We start from the raw sequence: 24,892 nt of genomic DNA, 5'->3' as shown, positions 1-24,892 counted from the left end.
GAGACAAAAACAAACTTTCCAATTAATTTATTTAAATTCATTAACGTTGCAAAAATACGATGTGCAACAGATCAGGACACAAGTGACTGTATTCCTAAACAAAATATTACATCTCCTTAGTAAATCAATACCAACCCTAGTATTTCTAACAGGGACCACATAAACATCTTTCACACACAACCATCAATCAGAACTGAATTTCTCAAACACTGTAAAAAATAAAAGCACTAAGCTAGGCAAAAGCATCTGAACGGTAGTAAAATGATCACAGTACATTAATTTAGTTTAAATGGCAACATGTGAACCAATGATAAGAAAAATATTTGAATTTTTGAAATACTTATCAAAGTGTGTTAGTATTGAACAAACCCTGAATTTTGTTCTATTTGAATGCCCCAAGGGCTATGCAAGTTAGTGGCCTTGAACAGCACCAATATTTACTAGCTAGGTGTATGTAAATAAACTGTGTAAGGGGCAAACTTTAGAAAGTTCATATACAAAAAGTGCAGTGGAGTAGCTAATTTATGTTTTCCAAGTTCCTCCTTATCAAAAAAAAAAAAAAAATTGAAACAAACTTTTAAAATGCAAATGTCTTAGCTTCTTGTAGAATGTCTTATAAGACAGAATCAGACAGCTATCTGAAATGGGCAGCTTACTGGAATTCTTCAGTTTGAAAGCATTAAACCTTGATTTTCATCTGGTGTTTGATTTATTAAGTGCTTCATGTGAACTTTTTGTAGCATTTTTTAAAGTAGTTCTCAAAACGTAAGAAATTAAGTAACTGTCATATACAACAGTTACAGTTCTGTTCAAATTTTAGTGCCACTTTTTACTGCTCAACACATTACCTTATTTTCAATTACTATTTAGAACTTTAAAGGAAAATTGCATTACAGGGACTCACCATTGGTCTAACTCAGATTCTTTCAGAATCTTGGGACAGGAAGAGGAGAGTTAAAGGCCAGTGGGTAATTCTGTTCTTGGAACATTGAGTAGGGGGTCTCCTACACTTCCCTATCCTGCTGACTTTCCTATGCAAGCCTAAATTCTTGACTCTCTCAGCAGCTCAAATTACATAATTCCTATTCCCTATGACAAGATAAAATCTAATAGATTTGGTCTATTACTGTAAATACAGTAATTCCTCTACCCATCCTTCTGAGATAATCCATTCTCAAAAATCTGAATATGAAGGGGAAAATATAGGCATGAAAACAAAAAATGGGGTAGCAATCTCTTATTTTTAGCCTAACCCCTCCTCCCTTCTGGTTGAACCATATTAGCAATTTTCCATATGACTCAGGAAAAGGGAATGAAGCTGCTGTCACATTATATACAACCTTACCAATCTCATTAGCAAACTGCCTGTTCTGACTTATCCTAATGCTAATTTACCTATCAATTGAAGAAATCTAAAAAGCCACTGCTTGCATTAAATCACTTTCAAATTCCCTGAGCATTCATATAAAAACAGCTAAATAGCAACACTAAAGAGCCATTTACAAAGTCTCTATCAAAAACCAGACCTCTTACTGTTTTAAATTCTGGAATTACAGTTGAAGAATTCCTATCTAACAAAATATACTTGTCAATCAGCAGATTTCAGTATTCAGTGCAGTTACTAAATAGTGATGTCTATTTTGGAAGACTATATTAATATTTACCAACCATGACATATGATAAATAACCTAGTCCTAAACTTTAACTTGCACACTATAAATTGCTGACCCTCTTTGTTCAAACTTGCTTCTGTATGAAGGGAAATAGCAGAAGAAAATATGATTTATCATTATGAGTATTATCAGCTTTTCCCCCTTCGCATTTTCCTGCTGGATACTCAAAATGATACCAACAGCTACCAGTTCTTCCTGTAACAGGAACACATTCAGTGGCACCTTAGATAACAGCTAACTCTTTACCCCTTCATAGCTTTCTTTTACTTCCTTGTTTGGTTATCTTTTCCAACTACCTGCTGGGCTCTACTTAGAATCACATTTCTTTATTACCTATCCCCTGATTTCCAGAGTTAGGGACTATTAAGCTTAAACTATGGGGTCAATATAGCATCTTCCGTTGATGGTACTTAGGAATATAACCAAGTAGAACACAAATTACTTTATATGAGAAACTACTGACTAAAAAAAGGCACTCAGAGCCCAAGTATCACACAAAAAGTAAAAGATTCATCAAATTAAACCAGTTAAGTTAGATCCATGACCCCAGCAGAAAGTTAAAATAATATATGTATTATACTTTGATCTCGGTCAGCAGTGTAGAATTAAAATTGAGTGCTTTGGGGGAAATGTTAACAAAGCTACAAATTACAAATTTAATAAATGCTTTTATGCTAACCTACTTAAGTCTTAAAATTTTGAAACATTTATTATGGGGCATGTCCCTATACCAGATTCCGTTAAGGTGTAGGTTAGTTAGAGCAGGTATCCTTTGAATCTAGTGATTCACAGCACATCCCTTTTGTTACATTCCAGTGTTATCACTGTACCCTCTGAATCTTAATGTTCTAATAGAATACAGGCTAATTCTACTTTTAAAAATTATTTAAAGAACACATCATTTTTGTAACAAGCTGTATCTGTAGTTAGAAACAATGATTACAAAAGGAAAAGTCAATAAACACAATAAAGTTGAAACTGAACTGGGTACTTGATGTGGAGGAAAACTACCCATTTTAATAAAGCTCAGTCCATTTTGAGCCAGATGAACATTAATAGATAAAAGGTTACGTAAAGCACTTTACAAATATAGACTCTAATCACAATTAAATTCAATGTTATTCTTTATTCATAATCCTTATATAGTGAAGTCAGAAGGAATACCTAAATTAATGTTAATTTGGTGTTTTAGTACAAAGTGTTTCTAACACTTGAGCAAGTAATAAGGGTTTGATTTTACACTCTAGTGACATTAGTTTGGGATCTGCCTATAGCTGCTGGATCCAAGTTGTCAGGAGGCAACTGAGGGCCATCTCATCCTGGGAATCCTCCAGCATCCCCCTTACTTGGACTTAAGTTAGCATGCAAGTTTATGACTGAAGAGGACAAAAAGTAAAGAAAAATTGCATTTTGTAACAGGAACTTTATACTGAAAGTGGAAATGGTAAAAGCCACGTGTCTTCAGTCCAGGATGGAATAAATCTTTAAAGTTTAGCTCTCATCCACTTCAATTATGCCACTCCAGGACACTCCTGTAAATTACCTTATAAGAAGGACTAGAATGTGATGTGACCTCAAATTAGGAATTTACCAAATGTCTGTGTCACACAAGTATATGACAGAACAGTAGACCTATCGGCTCTTTTAGGATGACTTTGTGGGTAAATTTGTTCTTTTTGGAGGCTTAAGTACAATTGATTTCAATGTAGAGACAAGGTATTTACCAAATTAACCGAGGAGTTATATGCTATATCAAATGAGTCATCCAAAACAGTATAATACAATGATGCTCTAAGATTTAGAAAATAGCTTAACTTATAGGAAATGTGAAAATACACTGTATCTGACTACTTACTAAGCCCAAATAACTGATATGGAAGTATTTTGATAAAGTGCCCACATTGGGAGCAATTAAAAAAGCAGCTCCTGTTTTCCATAAAAAAGTAGTGACAGTGAATAACTCATCATGTTCTCTGAATAGTACACTGCACCCACACAAATTCATAACAGTGATACCCTGGACACAGCTTATTTCACATTAGTGAACAAATCTAAGATTTTTATAAAGGTCTGTCTTTTGGCCAGAAAATAAAATGTCCCATATATACATATATGTACAAACCTCAATTCTTAGCCTCTTAAATTTTCCAGTTCTAAAACTGGCTTTTAAAGTTGTCTTTAAATTTAAAAAGGAAAAAGTGTGCATTACACTTATAATTGTGCTTCTGAATTAAGGAACAATATATGTTAAGTGATTTAAAAAGCTTAGGATGGTCCTAATCTACTTAGATTATATGCATGACCTTTGGGTATTCATGAGAACCAGTTTAATAGTCCCTATCCCTATGAGCCACTTCTTTTTTAAGTTACCCACGAAATGTAGTTAGCATTTATAAAACACAAAAATTCTAACATGCACTTTACAAAACCATGGTCTTATTTATCTGCATATTCTTCCAAAAGACAGGTATACATTAAAAAATATCGTCAAAACATAAAAATATATATTATCTCTTTCCTTGACCAATTAGGCATATAAATATTTTACTGAAGAAGACGCATCATTCAATAAACAAATGCAAAAACCACTTTATATAAAGTGTGGTTCTCTGCTTTAAGCAATATAAAATATAAAATGACTACAATATCATTAGCTAGTAAAGAGCTAAATTCAAGAGATTTGCAAACCAAAACAGTAGTGAACAGTTCCTTATACAAAAGTCCATTGAGAAAAAGTCAAGTCGATTTTGTAACAGGTTTCATAAAAATCAGGGCCAGTAAATGCATTATAAATGCAAAAAAGAGCACTGCTTCATCAGCACATTCTTCAGTCTTGTTTGGACTAGATGCCAAACTTACTGTTCACTTTTTGGTTCATCTTGTTTTCCATTAAGCTCTTGATCAACTCTGTTTAATGAAAAACAATATAGATAATAAAACACTAGCAACTGAATAATTTTCTTCTTAAAAATAATGATTACTTTTAGCATAGAATTATTCTGTTAAAAACAAAGCTTTGCCAAGAAGCAGACACAGTGAAAAGGTTACCAAACACTTTCCCAATAAAGAAAGATAATTTTTAAAGTCAAGAGAATACTGACAAGAAACCTAACTGTTGTTTCTTTAAAAATTATAAATACTTACGTACAAATGCACATAACCTTTATTAAAAGTTCAAATTACTGAACTTTACAACAGTGCATAGAGAAATGTTGGATTGTAACATAGCTGGGGCAGGGATCTAAGTGAAAAGCGAGTGGTAGGAAAAACAATTCTTTTAAAGATGATTTTGTTAAGTGGTATATTAAAATGCCACTACAGTCATGCGCCAGGTAACGATGTTTCAGTAAAGGATGGACCACATATATGACAATCGTCCCACAAGATTGTAGTGGAGCTAAAAATTCCTATTGCCTAGTGACACTGTAAGGCCATACCACACATGAGACAGTCATGTCCTAGACCTTCACATTCACTCACTACTCACTCACTTCCAGTCCTGCAAGCTCTGTTCATGACAGCTGACCTGTACAGGTGTACCATTTTTATCTTTTACACTATATTTTTACCGTACCTTTTCTACCCTGTTTCCCCGAAAATAAGACAGTGTCTTATATTAATTTTTGCTCCCAAAGATGCGCTAGATCTTATTTTCAGGGGATGTCTTATTTTTCCATTCGCTAGGTCTTATTTTCGGAGGATGTCTTATTTTCGGGGAAACGCGGTATGTTTGGAATTATTGAGACAAAAACAAGCACTTACCATTGTGTTACAACTGCCTAGTATGTTCCGTATCAGTACAGCAATATGCTGTACAGGTTTATAGCCTAGAAGCAATAGGCCATACCATACAGCCTAGATGTGCAGTAGGCTGTACCTCCTAGGTTTGTGGATGTCCACACAATGACAAAATAGCCTAATGACACATTTCTCAGGACACATCCCTCCTGATCGTTATGTGACGCTTGACTGTACTTCACCGCTCAGTTTTGTACTGTCCTTTTCATCAGTACTCACTCATCACAGAGATTTCACTTAAAGTAAGCTACCCCACATTTAGACTGATAACTTTTGGTTTTAAAAAACATGCCCCTCTATTTTTAAAACTTGAATATTATCATTTTCAAGCTAACATGGATTTATGAATTTTTTAAGGTTAAGCTTTAAATAAAAACTAAGAAGTGCCTATAATGATTCTATTAAGATTAAACAAAAGTAAAAAAAAAAAAAAAAAAAAAGAACATAATAAAAAACCCACAACCAATAAGATAAAATAGTAGTGTTAGGTTCCAAAAATACATTTAAATAAAAAGTACAGTTCCACTTCGTTTTTCTGATGCCTAAATCTGATAACTAAATACTAAGAATTTGGTAAAAATGTACAATACAGATTTCATCAATAAAGGCAATTCATTTTGAAATCCATGAAGCAGCTGGCTTCAAAATACTCTACAATTACAGATTTTTAATTTCAGCCCCTTATCTAGCAAATGTATACCAATGCCTAGAAAGGAACGAGAAATTAGCAAGATCTAAATATCACTGTCCATATCTCTGTTAAACTATTTGATAAACTAAAGTGTCATATAGAAATATAAAGCTATTATTTTAACATAAAGCTATTATTTCAGAGGTCAACTGAATTTTTGCTCATCAACAGAGACAAAGCATGTCCCAAGTTAAGAATGTTCAAGTTCCAGTTACTTACAATTGGTTTTTTAGAATGGTCAAAATGATAACTACATAAATCTCTCACCTTAACTCTTAAGAAAGTTTGCATTAAACTGCATCTCTAATTTAATTATCAATATTTTAAGTCCATTAACAAGTTAGACCCAAATCCTACACTTTTAAAAATTACTATATAAAATGTAGCTGTTTTATACCCCTGCCTTTCATCTTCTATGCCAACGTATTAATAGATAATAGTTTGTTATGCTCAAAGCAGAAGTATTCAAAATTAAATTTAAGATGGAAAGCAGGGTGTTTTAACTATTAAATGGTACATTGATCTTTTAGATATTTTATCACATGTAGAATCTGACTGGTTAGCAGGCCATTTAAGCATACAAAGAAATCAATGTTGGTTAGCCAAAGAATATGTGCATTTTAAATATAATTATTAACCCCAGAAAAGTAAAATAACTTCTTTAAAAAGTGCATAAATAATTTGAAAACACAAGTTACAGATTAAAAAAGTATGGTAAAAATGATAAAATATTAAAAATAATTGATTTTTCAAATTGTATTCTTAGTAATTCCTCTGGTTTACTAGTATTTATACCCAAAAGGAGGGAGCACAGATTTATACCCAAAAGGAGGGAGCACAGGCTGTGACCTTTAATTACTAATTGGCAATAAATATGCTGTTAAAACAGAGTAAATCCAAGCCACAGGCAGCATCAGGAACTTTGGATTCACTCTGCATTTACATTCTGGGGTGTGCTTATATTTACAAATGCTATTATCTTTGTCTGCAAGCTAACCAACCAGTAAGGAAGAGTTAGTCTGTGCAATGCAAATGGACTAGTCTAGATGCAACCCAGTCAAGGTGTGCATATACCTTTTTTGTTTCTTTTTTAACTTTTCTTCTTCATACCTTGGTAGGGAAAAGTTATTTGAGTAAATACACATGTTATAAAGATAAGCAAAAACTCAAAAAAGGAACTTAAAATAAAACCATTTAGGTTTGCAGGTAAAAAAAAAAAATTAATACAGTAAATATAGACAATCACACGTGACTTAAGAATTCTGGCTTTGACACATTCAACAGACTAAAATCTCAGATTAACAGAATCGATACTTTTTCTACATTATAGCACCGTGATACTCAAGTACTTTACATTAAAAGCCTCTACCAAGACCTTTTAAAAGTTAGATAAAAGTTAATTTGGTAAACAGAGTAAATCCTAGTCACTGGAAAGTATTAAGGCTATGCTGATATAAATAACATTTTGTTTCTCTAGTAATATTATTCAATGTCATGACAAGCTTTTACTCAAATTAGGAGAGCAGCATGCCCAAATTTGGAGAATGTTCTTTAGCACTGACCAATCAGAAAATCATTTCTTAGACTGTAAGCCAGTCTTTACAAATATAAATTAATCATAACCAGAAATAATTCTTCCTATTTCCTCAACTGACAGACTTAAGAAAATGGTGAATTATGGGAAAGGTGCTGGGAAATGGCTTCTTCTTTTTTGTTAATCCTCAACAAACGATATTTTTTCCTACTGATTTTTAGAGAGTGGAAGGGAGGGAGAGAGGAGGGAGGAGGGAGGAGGGAGGAGGGGGGAGGAGGGGGGTGAGGGAGGAGGGGGGAGGGGGGAGGGGGGAGAGGGGAGAGGGGTGAGGGGTGAGGGGTGAGGGGAGAGGGGAGAGGGGAGAGGGGTGAGGGGAGAGGGGAGAGGGGAGAGGGGAGAGGGGAGAGGGGAGAGGGGAGAGAGAGAGAGAGAGAGGAGAGAGAGAGAGAGAGAGAGAGAGAGAGAGAGGAGAGAGAGAGAGAGAGAGAGAGAGAGAGAGAGAGAGAGAGAGAGAGAGAGAGATCAACTGGTTGGTTGCCTTTTGCACCCACCCTGACTGAGGATGGGGACTGAATGGCAACACAGGTAAACCCAGGTATGTGTCCTGGACCTTGAATCGTACTGGAGACCCTTCAATGCTCGGGCCAACACTTTTAACTGCTAAGCAACACTGGCCAGGGCTAGCTTGTTCTTCTCTTATTTTGTTACAAAAACAAGAGAAGTTACAAAATACTTACAATCTATGAAATGAGAAAAAATGAGTATTAAAAATATTTACCTCTTGCACATCAAAATATAAAGATCCAATACAATTAAAGAAAAAACAAAACAAAACATACTGTTTTATGCATTCAGGTATGCCAACATATTCCATGGGGACAAGTTCCGCTAGTTCTGCCAAATTAAAGACGTATCTAATTTTTTGGCTGAATTTTGAGCTATGGAAAAAAATAAAAATAATTACCTTAATATTTCTGACCAACAGCACTGACAAGAAATTCATACAAGGAGTTTGTGTTCCTGCTTTTTAAAAATGTCAACGGCATTCAAAAAATTACCTAATAAACGGTCTTGTAACAGCCAGAAGTGTTCTGATAAACCAAGAGGGATGTACGATGATTAGAGATTTTAGGTTTTTCCGTAACCTGGAGTTAAAAAAAAGAAAAATTTAACAAGCTTTACAAATTCTAATGTTAGAAGTTAAGCCATCAGCAAATATATGAAAGTTTAAACAAAAATTAATTGAAAATCCCTCACTTAAGTGTTCTCATTTAGATGTGATATTCCTTTAAATACAAGATAATCACTCATGAACTGTGATGGTCCATACTGCTGGTATGAAATAAACTTTACTTCATTTGGCTACGTTTATGTATACCACTTGTCTTCAGGACTCTGCCACCCAAGGGTAGAGGCTAATACTGAATACAGAAGTAAACTGTTCACATTTTTTAGGACTGGGGAGAAACTGGTACTAATTTCCTCAACACCATGAAAGGCACTGTGCAAGCAAAAAGCTGGGGATGGAGAGCACCACAGTAATGGGCAGCATAATTTAGATCTCATGCATTCTCACAAAGCCTAAAATTTTTATTAGAAATGAAAGGCATTATTCTAGACAATTTAAAATGACCAAATATCTTCTATCACACATATTTCGCACCTAAATAAAGTGATCGTTATGAATATTTTTTGAAATTACAAAAACTAGTCCATGTCATGGTTAGGTATGAAAAGACACCTATTAGTGGGTCTGAGTTGATTAAACTAGCTCGAATTATTTATGGTCAAATCAAACCAATTAGAGGAACAAAGTTCCTTCCATTAGCATGGGTAGAATGCACTTCTAGAGCTCATTCCAAAGAAGGATTACAGCTAAATAAGCACTGTAACATAAAATATGCTAATGTAAGTTAGGCAAAACTTAGAATGTAATAAAATAGAAAATGTACGAAGTTCTCCATCCTTTCCCAAAAATGTAAATTACTAGAATATGTTCAACATGGTATAAAGAGAAATAAAGAGGTGTTATATAAATCTGTTTTAAGGAATTAAAGTTATTCTTTATTAAACAGATCAAAACTAACTTCTTTCATAACATTTAAAAATACTGTATTGAAAAAATTGGAAACTTTCTATGAAATTAATAAATGCAATTTAGGAAGTGTATACATGGCCTTTAAGTGCCAACAGAAAATAATCTAATAAGGCCATTATAAAAATTATTCAGACTAGCTTTCAACTTGTATTTATAGTACCTTCTATCAATTTGCTGATAGCATTTCCTGAGCCATCCCAGACTAGGCATCTTCCTTCGAGTTGTTGCACCATTTAAATAAACTATCATGTAGTTTTCTGCTACTAATAGTTCCAAAGTGCCAATAACATACCTGTAAAAGCAAATTAAACCCTTAAGTAACAGTTTTGTGAACCAAACTAGGTTATCCAAATTACAATTCCCTTCCTTTTCTTCAATGATAGAAAAAACAATTAAAGTTTTTAATGTTAGTATAATTATTTTTTTAAAGTTATCTTCAGTTTATTTTTAAAATATTCAATACACTGCTCTTTACTTTTGTATATGTTTTAAACTTTCCACAACAAAATTTTTAAAAAACTGCACTAATTGGAGAAAAAGAATGACTTTGTGGAAATATAATAGAATTGAGCCAGCTTAGTTATATTTGGTTTTTCAGGACTAAATATAATTTAGTCACATGTAATTTTGAAATAAAAAAGTCACTTCTTTACCCTCAAAGTGTCCTCAACGATAAAATAGAGAAGCTGGAACAGATCATCTGAAATATTCCTTCCAGTTTTAAAATAATAAATTTTTTTCAGATAAGTTAAAAAACAAAATAGTTTTGTAATGCTAAAGAATAAGTACTTAAAAACAACCAGACTTGGGATATTTATAATTTTTACCCAGCTAAACTTCACTTCCTTAAATTGGACATCAAATTAACTCGGAATTTTGTCTAAACATTTTTGTGAAGATATACATACTTAAAGAGATTGTCCATCAGGTATCTATAGTTAGGTTGACCACTTTCAGGCATAAAACAGACAGCAAACACAACAATGGCATTTAATCCATCCCCATAATATCCTGAAAAGAAACCAAAGATAAAATCACCAGCATGATTTTACTCTGAAGATTTTTCAGAGGACATCTGTGTGGTTGTTAGAGTATAAGTGGTTTACCTTCCACAACATTTTGGATAAAAAAGTTGTGTTTTTTTTTTGTTTTTTTTTAGATCTTTAAATACCCTCTTGTCAAAAAGACAACAATAACATTTGAAGAGGAAAGCGTGGGCATAAAAAACAGAAACCCACTTAAACCAGCATAATCAGAAAGCCAGACTTGTTTTAACAAGTTAACAAAAATAACCATGTAATCCAAGCAGACACATAGGACAAGATCTGCAATAAAACATCCTTATGCAACTTAGCTTAGAGTGGGTACTTTATTTTCTTTTTAAGTTTTTAAAAAATATATATGTTTTTATTGATTTCAGAGAGAGGAAGGGAGAGTGAGATAGAAACATTGAAGAGATAAACATTGACCAGTTGCCTCCTGCAGGCCCTGTACTGGGGACTGAACCTGCAACCATGGCGTGTGCCCTGACTGGGAATTGAACCAGCAACCTCCTGGTACCCGGGATGACGCGCATCCCACTGAGCCATAGCAACTGAGATAAAGTGGATGCTTTTTAAAAAAAGAGTTATGCTCACCCCAGCTGGTTTGAGCGTCAGCCTGTGGACCGAAGGGTCCCGGGTTTGATTCCAGTCAAGGGCATGTACCTCAGTTGCAGGCTTCTCCCCAGCCTGGGCCCTGGTCAGGGCTCATGCAGGAGGCAACCAATCGATGTGTTCCTTTCATATCAATATTTCTGTCTTTCCCTCTCTCTTCCATGCACTTTAAAAACCAATGGAGCCAAAACCGGTTTGGCTCAGTGGATAGAGTATTAGCCTGCGGAATGAAGGGTCCCAGGTTCGATTCCGGTCAAGGACATGTACCTGGGTTGCGGGCACATCCCCGGTGGGGGGGTTGTGCAGGAGGCAGCTGATCAATGTTTCTCTCTCATTGATGTTTCTGACTTTCTATTCCTCTCCTTCCTCTCTGTAAGAAATAAATAAAATATATTTTAAAAAATCAATGGAAAAATATCCTTGGGTGAGAATGTAAAAAACAAAAACAAAATAAATAAATAAAAAAGAGTTACGTTCAACATTGTCTAATGTTTTGAAGATTTTAGGGTATTAATACCTAAGAAAACATCACATCTCTGACATAATTCTAGAAAAACAGAGCTAAAATGTATATTTTTTGAATTGTAATCTCTAGATATTAAGTGTATCCAATAATAGTTTTGCTTTAACTTTCTTTTCTATTGTTTACAAACATGCACTAAAAAGATTTGAACATTTCAAATGCATTAAAACTTTATCTTTCTTAATACATGTCACAAATATAATGATAAGTTCAGTAGGATACAATAACCCTAATTATTTCCTGTAAGAAAAATAAAGTATTATTTCTGAAAAATATGGTGTTTAAGCCATGAGCTAGGTCTCACAACCTGCTTCCTATGAACTATCTGAATTAATATGTCTGCGGACTTCCTGATACAGATTATCCTGTGGTGAGTTTTTTTTTCTTCTTCATCTGAGTAAGATTAAATTAGGCAGGATAATGTAACTGCAAATATTCAAGTGATTTGCTCTCAGATGAATGAAGACTATACAAATAAGCAAGGGGGAGCCTTTGATGGAGAATACATTAAGTGGAAATAATTCTATGTGATAAAAACCTATCAGCTTGACCTATGTGGCTCCCTGCCTGCATTAGGAGGATTTCAGGTAACATGACATGCTCTACAGAGTGAGTTGCATTTTGGCTAGCACTAACATTCTAGCACTATTTGCACAATGCTGAGGTAAACTTCTATATACAGCAAAGACAGACTGACAAATTATAATTGTCTTGATACTATTTGCTTTACCTATTTGACTTATAAATTTCTTAGGGGAAGGGACAAAAAGCCTTATATTTTTATATATATGTAAATATGTAAAATAGAACCTACATAAAAATGTGGAATGAACTGGTTTTCTACTTTGTAGTAAAGATGAATGATTTGTTCAGGGTTGTTGTTGTTTTTTTTTTTTTTAGATACATTTTTATTGATTTCAGAGAGGAAGAGAGAGGGGAAAGACAGGTAGTAGCAACATCAATGATGAGAATCGTGGATTGGCTGCCTCCTGCATGCCCTCCACTGGAGACTGAGCCCACAACCCTGGCATGTGCCCTTGACCAGAATCAAACCCAGGATCCTTCAGTGTGCAGGCAGATGCTCTATCCACTGAGCCAATCAGCTAAGACTTGTTCAGGGTTTTAAGGTAAATTAAGAATCATACTTTAAAAAGCCAGGTTTTACTTATATCCACAAAAGACTGTATAAGAATGTTCATGGCAGTTTTAATAATTATAGCTCAAATTTGAAACTAACATGTCCATCAAAAGAAGAACAGATAAGCAAACTGTGGCTTATTCATGCAAGAGAAAGCCACTTAGCAGTAAGAAATAAACTATGGATGCATGCAACTACATGGATGAAACTCAAAAACATTATGCTGAACAAAAGAAGTAGATCAAAGACTGTACACCATATGACTCCAGTCACAAGAAATTCTATTAACAGGTACAACTAACCAGGGGGCAGACATTAGAATAGTGGTTACTGGAGAGGTAATCGTTGGAAGGGAGTATGAAAATGGCCTATATGTCTAGGGGTGTGGGGTATAGGGGTATATATGGTTATATGGGCATTTGTCAAAACTCATTGAACTGTACACTGAAGATTAGAACATTTTTAAGTGAAATAAGTCAGACAGAATAAAAACAAATATGATAGTACTTATATGTGGAATCTAAAAAAAACTCAATCTCAGAAAAAAAAAACTAGAATGGTGGTTACTATGGGCTGTGGGAGAAGGGGAGATGTGTCAAAGAGTACAAATTTCCAGTGAGAAAATGAGTAAGTTCTGAAGATCTAATGTATAGCATGGTGACAACAGTTAGTAATTGTGTTATGTATTTGAAAGCTGCTAATATTTCAAAATGTTCTTACCACAAAAAAGAAATATTAATTATGTAATCTGATGCAGGTGTTAGCTAAGGCTATGGTGGTGATCACTTTACAATATACAAGTGTATCATATCAACAAACTATACATCTTAAACTTATATGTCCATTATATCTCAATGAAGCTGGAAAAAAATTTGTAAATGCTACAAAAATGGTTTAGAACATTTCACTGCATATAAATTATAAATGGATACAAAGGGGAGAAAGTCTCAGTTTTGGGAATGGTGTAAAAGGGAGAGGGTGGGAGGGAGAATTTTCATTGCATATTCTTATAACTTTTGAACTTACTACAGTGCATGCATTAATGATTTTTAAATGTTGGCTTTATTCTTTTAGTTCAAACCTGTTATGTTACTAAAATGACATGATAAATATTTATTATTTTTTTTCAAAATTATATAATATCTTAAGGGAGAGTTTCTTTAAGCAATTAGGTTTCTGATGTTGCATTAAAAAATCTGAACCATCTTAGGTAACTCTTACCTCCATGACTGATAACTTTTTTATAGGGTTCAATGGCCTTCATATCAACTCTGTGGTCCTGTTCTCCAATTCTGAACATACGCCAGCGTCGTCCATCTTCTTTTTCCTCCTCTGCTGTGTATTCGGTAATTGAGTCTTTCCTAATAACTTCAGTAGTTTTGGGTTTTGGAAGATCATCTGTCAAAATAAAAGGTTTTTGAATTCCAAATGTTACTTACATCACAAAACAAAATTGCATGTTAACCACTCTGCTATCTAATTAGAATGTTTGGAGACTTTTTCATTACACTTATGTGGAATATTAAATATTTCTTTCATAATAGAAGGAAAGTCTTGCTCTTCAGATGAAGTCATTTTATGCTTTTGGAAATCATGTCTTTTTCTTTTGTTTGTATTGCCTAATTCAGAAAGCACTAATCACAGTACAAGGTATATATGTAAGTTCAGAAAAGATAGTTCATACAGACACCGAAATCTTAGTACAATGGCCCTACAATGCCTTTCCAGATTCTGTTTATAACAAGACTGTCCTTGACAGTTATCAACACTATAGGTTACTTAATTATCTGGGAGCCAATCATTTTTTGTTGTTATTGAGCACAAAATTATTCCCCAAACATTATACCAGTAGAAAGTGGTTAACTAGTCAATGATTACTGCTCATTTGATCAGTTTTTTAAAGCAGAAATTTATTGATAATATTCTTAAGTTTACATGCAAAAGTGTATTTTAAATTGACATTAGACAAAGCATAAGCACCAATGATTAGGTGTAATTTATATTTCAAGATTGTATTTTAGATGATTTTTAATGCTGTAATGATTTTCAAAATTGTAGTATCATAGTCCTTACCAAAAGATGTGGGGAGGGGAAACCTACTGCATGTTAGTTGTTTGTTTCCAAGATAAAGCAGTTAACGGAAAATATCCTTCCAGGAAATGACTAGAGATGCATTAAAGAAAGAAGAAACAAACACATAGGCAGAAAACTATTTCAGTATCTTTATAAAATATTGCTTCTTACTGGACTGCTTACTGAACCAATAAACAGGGAAGAAAAAAGGAACAAAAGGTATAGCACATCAAGGAACTTAACCTTCACTGTAGATAATATACTTAGTGCTAAATACTGCTTTGAAGTAAAAATAATTTTAAAGATAGTATATACCTATAAATTATTAATACAAAGACACTATAGCCAACAATTATCTAATTAAAGAAAGCATGCGAAGCAAAACACATGCAAATTCCTTTGAATTTCAAATAACAAATGAGAGGAATATAAAACTGAAGCTAGAGTATACATTAATTCAAGCTGGTTATTTATAAAGTGCAGCAATATCAGCAAACCTATTTTTTTTTTTTAATCATTCTCAAAAAACTCCCTTTAGGAATCTCTCTCTGCAAACCCTTAACTACTTTTAGCACATCTCCTAAATTATGTCTCTTCAAAGCTTTTTTTTTTTTTTTTTTTTTTAGTGGACATAAGAATATGCCATAATTATCAAGCAATGTTTTGGGAGCGACCATGTAAAAAATGTAATTTCATAGCAATTGAGGGGAAGAAAAAAAAAAGCCACCTGTGTAATCTACTAAAAATAGTTTGAAAGCTTTGAGACTATTCAGTGTTAGCAAAATTTCATACTTTAGTAAAAAAGAGGAAAAAATAACTTTATAAAAAATAACATATTTCAATAAAAATCTCTTAATCATTAATTTTAACTGTCAAGTTTTAAGTTTTTCCAATTATCCTATGAGAATGCCATTACAAAAAACACGCATGTATATAAAGACAAACATTCATTAATAAAAGTGAGATAAAAACAACGAAATATTTACCTTCCCACTCAAATTCATTACTATTCTCTGATGGTGTATCTAAGCCATCTAAGTCAATCTCCCCACTTTCATCCAAATCATCTGACAACACAGAGCCATCACTAGGATCCAGGGTCAGGCTAATGTCTGGAGCCATTAGTTTCTTTCTTACTTTATTTCCATTAACTTCTAGTGAGCCTGGAATGGGTAAAGCAAGCGAAAGATGTATTAGAAGGATTGTTTAAATGTCCATCACTTCATCCTGAGGAAAAATAAAATTAAACTTAATCTCAAAGCACTAATTTACAACTTTAGATTTTGATCATGGCTGTTTCTACGTCATGGCAAGATGGTATATCCCAGCAAAGACACATCTTTTTAAATAAAGGCAGATCTCACAGTCACCTCTACTACTAAAAGTGATCTACTCTCATCCCTTTAGTGTAGAAATTTCCAAAAACCTCCAAAGTATTCCAAAAATTCTTTCCTCAACATTCAACTTACCTTTTGTCCCCTATGATGAAACAAACACCAAGTATATTTTTTCCTTGACAAAGAAACGTGTTCAAAAATAGCACACTCTATCGCTTTACTGAAACTAAAAGTGTCAAGTTCTTACCAGGCTGGTCCTCTGGTTCAGTTACAGCTAATATATCTGCTTCGATACTATCATCTTCTGGTAATGGTCTAGAAGACAAAGACATACTTTTAAGTAAGAAATTAAAAAAATATATATTTTTTCAAGTCCCAAGTTCTATTAAAAATAGCTTAAAGCCCTAGTTGGTGAGGCTCAGTGGATAGAGCATTGGCCCTCGGACTGAACGTTCCTATGTTTGATTCCGGTCAAGGGCATACCTGGATTGCAGGTTCCATCCCCAGCCCCGGTTGGGGCTCGTGTGGAAGGCAACTAATTGATGTGTCTCTCTCACTTGATGTTTCTCTCTGTCTCCCCCCTTCCTTCCCATGCTCTCTAAAAATAAATGGAAAAAAATCCTCAGGTGAAGATTAAAAAGAAAAAAAGGTTATAAAAACAATTATGTAGAAAATTGACTTTATAAAACACTTTTAAAGAAAATATTTCCAGATTGTCAGAGTTGACTTACAAAAGTATACATTCCTTATGTTACTGCCCTTAAATACAACTATAAAAATTATAAACCTACCAAACAAATATAATTGAAATGTATGAATTTAACATGATATATGATACAATGTATGATGAAACTAAATTATTATGATGCTTTGAGTACTAGCATTTTCACATTACTATTTGGTAATTGCTTTGAGTACTAGCATTTTCACATTACTATTATTATCATGTACTATGCAATGACTCAGTATGACCCAGTCTCACCCGTCCCTTTAAACTGCTAAGGAACCTTACTATGTACTGGATTGATTTTCTAACCAGGATGGCATGGAAACATCATTTAAACATAAGATCTGCAAACCATCATGCTGTCTGTCTTAAACTTAGTATGTCAATTATTTCTCAATAAAACTGGAAAAGAAAAAGTTTGTCTCTGCTCTTTTTCTAACAACTCTATTGGTGCCAATACAAATGTAAATACAAATGCAAATCTGTCAAGGTAGCCAGTCACATGATCTGGGAAAGCCTGGCTTATTTATTTAATATATTTTTTAAAAGATTAAAAGCAGAACAACTGGCCCAATAATCATTTTTTAAAATATTTTTTATTAATATATTTTATTGATTTTTTCACAGAGAGGAAGAGAGAAGAATAGAGAGTTGGAAACATCGATGAGAGAGAATCTTCGGATCAGCTGCCTCTTGCACACCCCCTACTGGGCATGTGCCCGCAACCAAGGTATTATACATGCCCTTGACCGGAGAACCCGGGACCTTTCAGTCCACAGGCCGATGGACACTCTATCCATTGAGCCAAACGGGTTTCGGCTCAATAATCATTTAGTAGGTGACATCAGAATAAATTTGAAGTTTTCTACATTTATTTTCATTTATAAGCACTGCTCACATTGGAAAATCTTCATCTTGCCATTCTTCTTTAAGTTCTACACCTTCCATCCTCAGCTTGGACTCAATGTCAACTACAAATTCCTGATAATCCAGAGAGCCAATGTCCTGTGAAAAGAGAAAAATTTATAACAACTTGTCATTTTACTTTTTATTGGCTGAAAAGGTACAATAATCTTATATTTTAGCTCACACCTCTAGCTTTAGCTCAATGGTCTGGTCATAAAATCAATTTACTGGATTACAACTACCATTTAAAATCAGAGTATATATATATTTTCATATATGTTTTTAGTTGCAAAAATGCATGTGTCCCAGGTTGTGAGTCTAGAAGACAAACTGTGTCTTTCAGGTTTGTTACTCCTTGAACAATTGTATCATTAGAAAACAGCCTTCTAAATACAGAGAGCCTGAGTATTTCAGCTCTCTTAGCCAATTCATTCAATTTTTACTTGAATGTCATATTGAATCTTGTGATGTTAATATAGCAGAGCATATAAACGTGGCTAGTTTGGGGAGGAAAGAGAAGGATATATTCACTCTTAAACATTTTGTCACAAACTTTAGGAGGAAAAGTACAGTAGGTAGATAAAAACAGTTGAAACAATTGAGAGAGTACTGTTCTTGGAAGCACTTTATCAGCAGCTCTAATAACAGGAAATAAACAAGAAAGGAGCAATATAAGCACAAATACTGAAGGATATTGCTGATTTAGGTGTTAACTGGCTGCTTCCCATTTTTGTAAATTAGAATGAGGGGAAAAAGGAATGAGGAAATAATACTTTAAGAAACTATTTGTTAAAATAACCCAATGCAGCCCTAGTTGGTTTGACTCAGTGGATAGACCACTGGACTGCAGACTGAAGGGTCCTGGGTTCGATTCCAGTCAAGGGCATATGCCCAGGTTGCAGGCTCATCCCGAGTAGGGGGCATGCAGGAGGCAGCCAACAGGTCAATGATTCTCTGTCATCATTGATGTTTCTCTCTTTCTCTCTCCCTCTCCCTTCTTCTGTGAAATCAATAAAAATATGTTTTAAAAAGTAAAAATAAAATAACCCAAAGCAACAAGAATAACCTGACTTCTCAACACAATTATGGTAGTGGTGGCATTTCATTACTTTTGCTGGCTATGAGTGGAGGTCATAGAGATAAACAAAAATTAAATATTAAGATCATATTTAGAACTGTCTGAATCATAATTTTACATGGTAACTTTACTATTATGTAGTTTAACATTGCTGCTGGAATAGGTACTAGTAACCACATCTTTGCGGAAATCAATTACAGTTGGCAGAAGGAAATGCCCAGGCAAGCTTTTCACTTCCTCATTTAAATGAAAGGGATTCATTCTAAATATTTATGTTCACTTTTCCTATGAGTTTGGCAACACAGTTAGCATTACAGGAAAATAATGTAGGTCATCCTATGTGTTTATGAAGATCACCAAGCACTCCTGGAAAAATCCTATATGCTTTCTTATCATTGCTTCCTTGAAAGCAAGGTCATATAGGTTTTTTATTTTTAATAATAGTTTTAAAAAATATATATATTATTTTATTGATTTTTTTTTTTTTTTTTCAGAGAGGAAGAGAGAGGGATAGAGAGTTAGAAACATCGATGAGAGAGAATCATTGATCAGCTGCCTTCTGCACAACCCCCACTGGGGATGTGCCTGCAACCAAGGTACATGCCCCCGACCGGAATTGAACCTGGGACCTTTCAGTCCACAGGCCGATGCTCTATCCACTGAGCCAAACTGGTTTTGGCCATATAGGTTTTTTAGAATGAAATGACACAATGTCACATCACACCTGTAAGAGTGACTAGTACAAAAAAGACAAGAAATAACAAGTCCTGGGGAGGACGTAGAGAAAAAAGAATCCTTGTACACTGTTGGTGAGAATGTAAATTGGTACAGCTACCTGGAAAACAGTATAAAGGTTCCTTAAAAAATTAAAAGTAGAACCACTATATGAATCAGCATTTCCATTTTTGGGTATTTAGCCCAAGAAAATAAAATCTACTGTTTCAAAAAGACATGTGCATTTCCATATTTATTGCAGGATTATTTATAATAGCCAAATATGGATACCACTTAAGTGCTCATTAATGGATGAATGGGTAAAATGTGGTATGTGTATATGTGAATGTACACGTGTATACACACACAAACACAAACACTCGGATATTATTCAGCACATAAAAGATCTTGCAATTTACAACAAAATTGATGGACCTCGAGGGCACTATGCTAAGTGAAGGACAAAAACTGTATGACCTCACCTACATGTGGAAATCTAAAAAGCAACACAAAAACAAAAAATTAAAACTGAGCTCACAGCCAAAACTGGTTTGGCTCAGTGGATAGAGAGACGGACTGCGGACTGAAGGGTCCCGGGTTCGATTCCAGTCAAGGGCATGTACCTTGGTTGCGGGCACATCCCCATTAGGGGGTGTGCAAGAGGCAGCTGATTGATGACTCTCATCGATGTTTCTAACTCTCTATCTCTCTCCCTTCCTCTCTGTAAAAAAATAAATAAAATATATTTTAAAAAAGAAAAAAGAAATAGAGCTTTAAAAAAAACTGAGCTCACAGATACAGAGAACAGATTGATGGAAATGGGATGGTGGGCAAAATGAGTGAAGGGGGCCAAAAAGCACAAATTTCTAGTTATAAAATAAATCTGGGGGTGTAATGTACAGCATGGTGACTACAATTAATATACAATACTCTATTATATATCTGAAAGTTGCTATGAGAGTAGATCTTAAGAGTTCTCAGCACAAGAAAACATTTTTTGTAACTGTGTGTGGTGATGGATATTAACTAGATTTAATTGTGGTGAACATTTCACAATATATACAAATATCAAGTCATGTACACCGGAAACTAATATGATCTATATCAATTATAAGTCCATTAAAACAAAGAATAAAATGAGATACTCTACCAGAAATGTTAACACAAAATTTAAGAAAAATTATAATGGTGCTGGCCTTTCTTAAAATTGTAAAAATAAAGCAAAAGATAATTATCCCAATTATAAAACACACATGCTGAGACCTTTAAAAGAATTAAAGTCTAATTACTGATCTCTAATACTTTCCTATAGTTACAAATATTATAATTTTGGAATATTACTATCATCATATTATGCTAGTATTCGGCTTTACAGAAGGTAAGATTAACAAGACATCTTTCAATCCACCGCCAGACAAGGTTAATTTATCAGATCTGGCTAAATATACTACTTCCTTTCTTAAACGCCTTCCTTCCTCACTGCTCCTTCTACCAGCATTACTACTCCTGATGGAATGAACACAACTGCTTTCCCAAAGAGTGCTTTTTACATTTACTAACCACTTGTACATTCATCATTTCATACGTCCCAACCAACAATTTTGTGAGGTATGAAACACTGGTGTTATTATCCTAGATTTTTATCATATATATGAGGCAAATGACTCTACATCCTGGTTCCCAGACCTACACTGTCTCTAACACAGCAGTGTCTCCAGTTCACTGGCAACTTTATACAGAATAAGCCTGTAATGCCAGGTTACACTTAGCTTCAAAGATCATCAAGAATATAGTCTGCAGGGTAACTAAACTGGGTAGCTTCAGTTACAATTTTGAGGCATCTTACCATTTACAAACTGCAAATCTCAAACTATCAGAGAAAGAATACATTTAATTTTAAAAATTAAGAAGTTAAGCAGTAAGCGAAATAAAGCTCTTAATAATAATAAATAAATAAAAAGGTGAGGATGAAAAATGCAATCACACACTTCAACTATGTAGAAGGCGCTATGACCACCTCCGGGGGTGAGGAACGTCTGGCTGGGGAAATCTTTGGGCCTGACCCTGCCAAGGCATTAGGGGGGAGTTAATTAAATGTATAACCAGATATAGCTGGCTAATTTTTAAGTTGACAACTTTGTGTGGCCCTCGAATGACGTTATAAATATCCAAATGGCTCTTGGCAGGAAAAAAAAAAAAAAAAAAAAGAAAGAGTTCCCGGAATAGACAAGGGAAGTTTCGAAGCAACGCCATAGAACCAAATAAAGTTTTCATTTAACATGAGCTGACCTAGATCTCCAGGGGCATCAAATGCACCCAGGACACCAAAACCATTTCCCCCCAGATATCTAGGCAAACGATAGCGTCCGGATGCACGCAGACACCCGTCTTTTCAAGTAGGAAGGTCTATTAAAGCTCCGATTACAGACGCCGCTTCCGTGTTTCCTCTCCGAAGGTAGGAGGCACACCAGAAGTTTAAGTTTCTTTGTTCTGCGCCGGGACGAGGCTGGCCACAAATAGGGGACCGACGTGGCCCAGTCTCCGGTCTCAGACCGGGGTGTGTGCAAGGAGGTGGGGTGGGGGGCGCCCTGGAAGGGGGGAAGTTCCAGCCGGTGCACAACCCCACAAACGGAAAAGGGAGTGGAGGTGCAAGGATGGCAAAAGCAAACAGGAGCCGAGCCAAGGGCGGGGGCCGCCGCGGGGCGGGATCCGGGAAGCGCCGGCGGGCAGGTTCTCTGGCAAACCGCCCCCCCCCCCCCCAAAGGGCGGCCCTCCGGGCTTCCTCTCTCTGGCCCTCCGGGGGCACGCGACCCTCGGACGCTCGCCCCCACGCATGTTCCCAGCGCGGACCCTCCATGCCCAGCCCACCCTACCCGGGCCGCGCTCACCCCGGAGGAAGCCTTGGCCCCCTCGTCTTCTTCGCCCCTCCAGGCCGGCGACGTGGGGCTGACGGCCAGGTCGCAGAAGGTAGCGCCGAGCGGAGCCCGCTCCCCTCGGACCGCAGCGTAGACTGGAGCCCAGGACCCCGGCCACTGATGCAGCGGTAGCGGCAGCGGCGTAGCTGACCCGGATGCAGAGGGCAGCCCCGGCGGAAGTGACTACCCGCCGACCTTCCCGCAGGCGCCGCGCCCGGTGGAGGCGGTGGAGGCGGAGGCGCAGGCGCGGGCGGGGGCGCAGGCGCAGGCGTGGCATTCTGGTGAAACCCCCGAGTCCCGCCCCCTCCCCTCTCAGGCCTCAGGGAGATACCCTGCGCATGCGCCGCGCGGCTGCTCTGTCTTAAGGCCGGGCCGGCGGGGCACCTTTTGTGCGGCCCTTCCGGGCTGTAGGCGCAACCTTGACCTGCGCTGGGACGCAGCCCAACGTCCCCAAGAGCCATCTTTATAGTCTTTATGTTGGCATTATTGATCGCAACTATAACTCTATATTATGAAATGGATAAAATGAAGGGAAGAAAAGTATCTGAGGCCTCATTCTGGGGAACTAGCCCTCAGAAGGATCCAGAGTTTGGTAAAATTCGAGGGTGAACAGCCTTAAAACAGTAAATTCTCAAAGTGTAATGCAGGAAGCGATCGATTTATTCTTTTTAAAAAAAACACATTTTCAATTAGTTGTGGATTTGCTTTGGTAAGATAAAAATAAGATAAACATTTTACCAGTAGAGCCAGTACCCTTCAATTACATGTTTAATTTCCATAAAGGCTTCCTAAATGCTTACTCTCAATTTCTGTACTATTCTTGCCGCAGACAAGTAACAAACAGTCCTCTAAAGGGTCCAGGTCTATGGATCATTCTTTGAGTAGCAAACCTGCCCTACAACTTCAAGGAAATAGGATTAGTTTGGAGAACATCATAATCCCTCTCAGAAAGATCACTAAATCCCTACAAAGGCCCAGCAGTCTATTATTTGGGCAAAGCGTTAGGGAGTGGTGGGGCATAGAATAACTGAAAAGCTCAAAAATTTAAATCATTGATCCCAAATGCAGCTCTTTTAACATTTACTCACTGTTTTAACATTTACTCACTGTTGGTAGGTGGTTAAACTCTCTGTCTAAAATGGGGTGGGGATGGGATCGGGGAGGGAGATAATAATTACTTATATGAACAAAAGTAGGTTTTCAGTTGTTCGTATGGCAAATAATACAATAATAAATAATAATGCAAGAATAAACTGTCTTGCACACTCATAACTATAAACTTACTTTAGCTACCCTGTATATGAGAACAGTACTTGGTATATTGTAATCATATATGTGTTAGGTATTATTATTATCCTTCTATTCTAGAAATTTTGTTAAATAGCTGGCAGAGGAAACAAAACTGATCAAATGATGAACAGTTTTAATTAAACAACTTCTTGGGCATGCTCCTATAACTTCATCTGCATTTATAGACTTTTCATGGTTCCAGATTTTGCTTATTTCAATCCTGCAATGAATAGTATTCTCCACATGGTGGCAGGAAATAATTTGAAACCATATACAATAATTTCACAATCCGTAGTTTTTCTTTTCAGTAACTTTATTGTTTAATAAGCTTAATCAGTGTTGTCTTTGGTTTTGAATAAGGCCTTCTACTCTTCGTCTTATCCCCATTTCATGAATTATCTGTACTTATAGTTGAAATATTAGAAACTTACATATACGAGGTGTACTGGTTAATAATGCGGATTTTTTTCAATAGATGGAGTTACACATATTCTGATATATATACAATTTGATATGTATGCTATTTTGTTGTATTGCTCTCTCAGATTACCATGAGTTCAGATTGATGGCACATGCACTTCCTGAGCAGCAATTCAAAAAGTACAAAGTGGAAAATTGGGTCTCTGAATGGTTTGCCTCAAAACAAGGAAAATTCTATTGGGACAGTATTCACAAATTACCTGAAAGATGGGGGAAATGTGTAGCTAGTTATGGACATTACTTTGAATAAAGCACTTGTGAT

At 35.6% G+C, this 24,892-nt stretch overlaps 1 protein-coding gene across 4 annotated transcripts; it reads right to left on the bottom strand.

Moving 5' to 3' along the window:
- Positions 1-12: 12 nt before the first annotated feature.
- On the bottom strand, positions 13-23,064 carry BNIP2 (BCL2 interacting protein 2). 4 transcript variants are annotated; one of them, XM_084874563.1, is made up of 11 exons: positions 22,834-23,064; positions 18,146-18,252; positions 16,768-16,835; positions 16,170-16,346; positions 14,332-14,508; positions 10,703-10,805; positions 9,955-10,086; positions 8,755-8,841; positions 8,536-8,634; positions 7,237-7,272; positions 13-4,580 (listed from the first exon to the last, which is right to left on the bottom strand). In XM_084874563.1, the coding sequence occupies exons 2-11, from the start codon at positions 18,193-18,195 to the stop codon at positions 4,529-4,531; spliced, it is 981 nt and encodes a 326-aa protein (XP_084730689.1). In that variant the 5' UTR covers positions 18,196-18,252; positions 22,834-23,064; the 3' UTR covers positions 13-4,528. The 4 variants fall into 4 exon arrangements, 3 of the variants coding, with proteins under 3 accessions (XP_084730689.1, XP_084730690.1, XP_084730691.1); XM_084874564.1 differs by lacking the exon at positions 7,237-7,272 and having other exon boundaries at positions 22,834-23,062; XR_014794185.1 differs by lacking the exons at positions 7,237-7,272; positions 8,536-8,634 and having other exon boundaries at positions 8,661-8,841; positions 22,834-23,062.
- Positions 23,065-24,892: the final 1,828 nt, after the last annotated feature.

Source organism: Pipistrellus hanaki, assembly GCF_964339955.1.
Source record: "Pipistrellus hanaki genome assembly, chromosome: 1".
Taxonomy (NCBI): domain Eukaryota; kingdom Metazoa; phylum Chordata; class Mammalia; order Chiroptera; family Vespertilionidae; genus Pipistrellus; species Pipistrellus hanaki.
This window is presented reverse-complemented; position numbering and strand designations above follow the sequence as displayed.

Coding starts and splice junctions, on each gene's coding strand:
- BNIP2 (XM_084874563.1), bottom strand. CDS start 18,195: ATGGAAGGTGTAGAACTTAAAGAAGAATGGCAAGATGAAGATTTTCCA. Junction 8,635..8,754: donor GTTACAAGACCGTTTATTAG/GTAATTTTTTGA, acceptor TTTTTTCCATAG/CTCAAAATTCAGCCAAAAAA. Junction 4,581..7,236: donor TTAAAAAAGAAACAAAAAAG/GTATATGCACAC, acceptor TTCATTAAACAG/AGTTGATCAAGAGCTTAATG.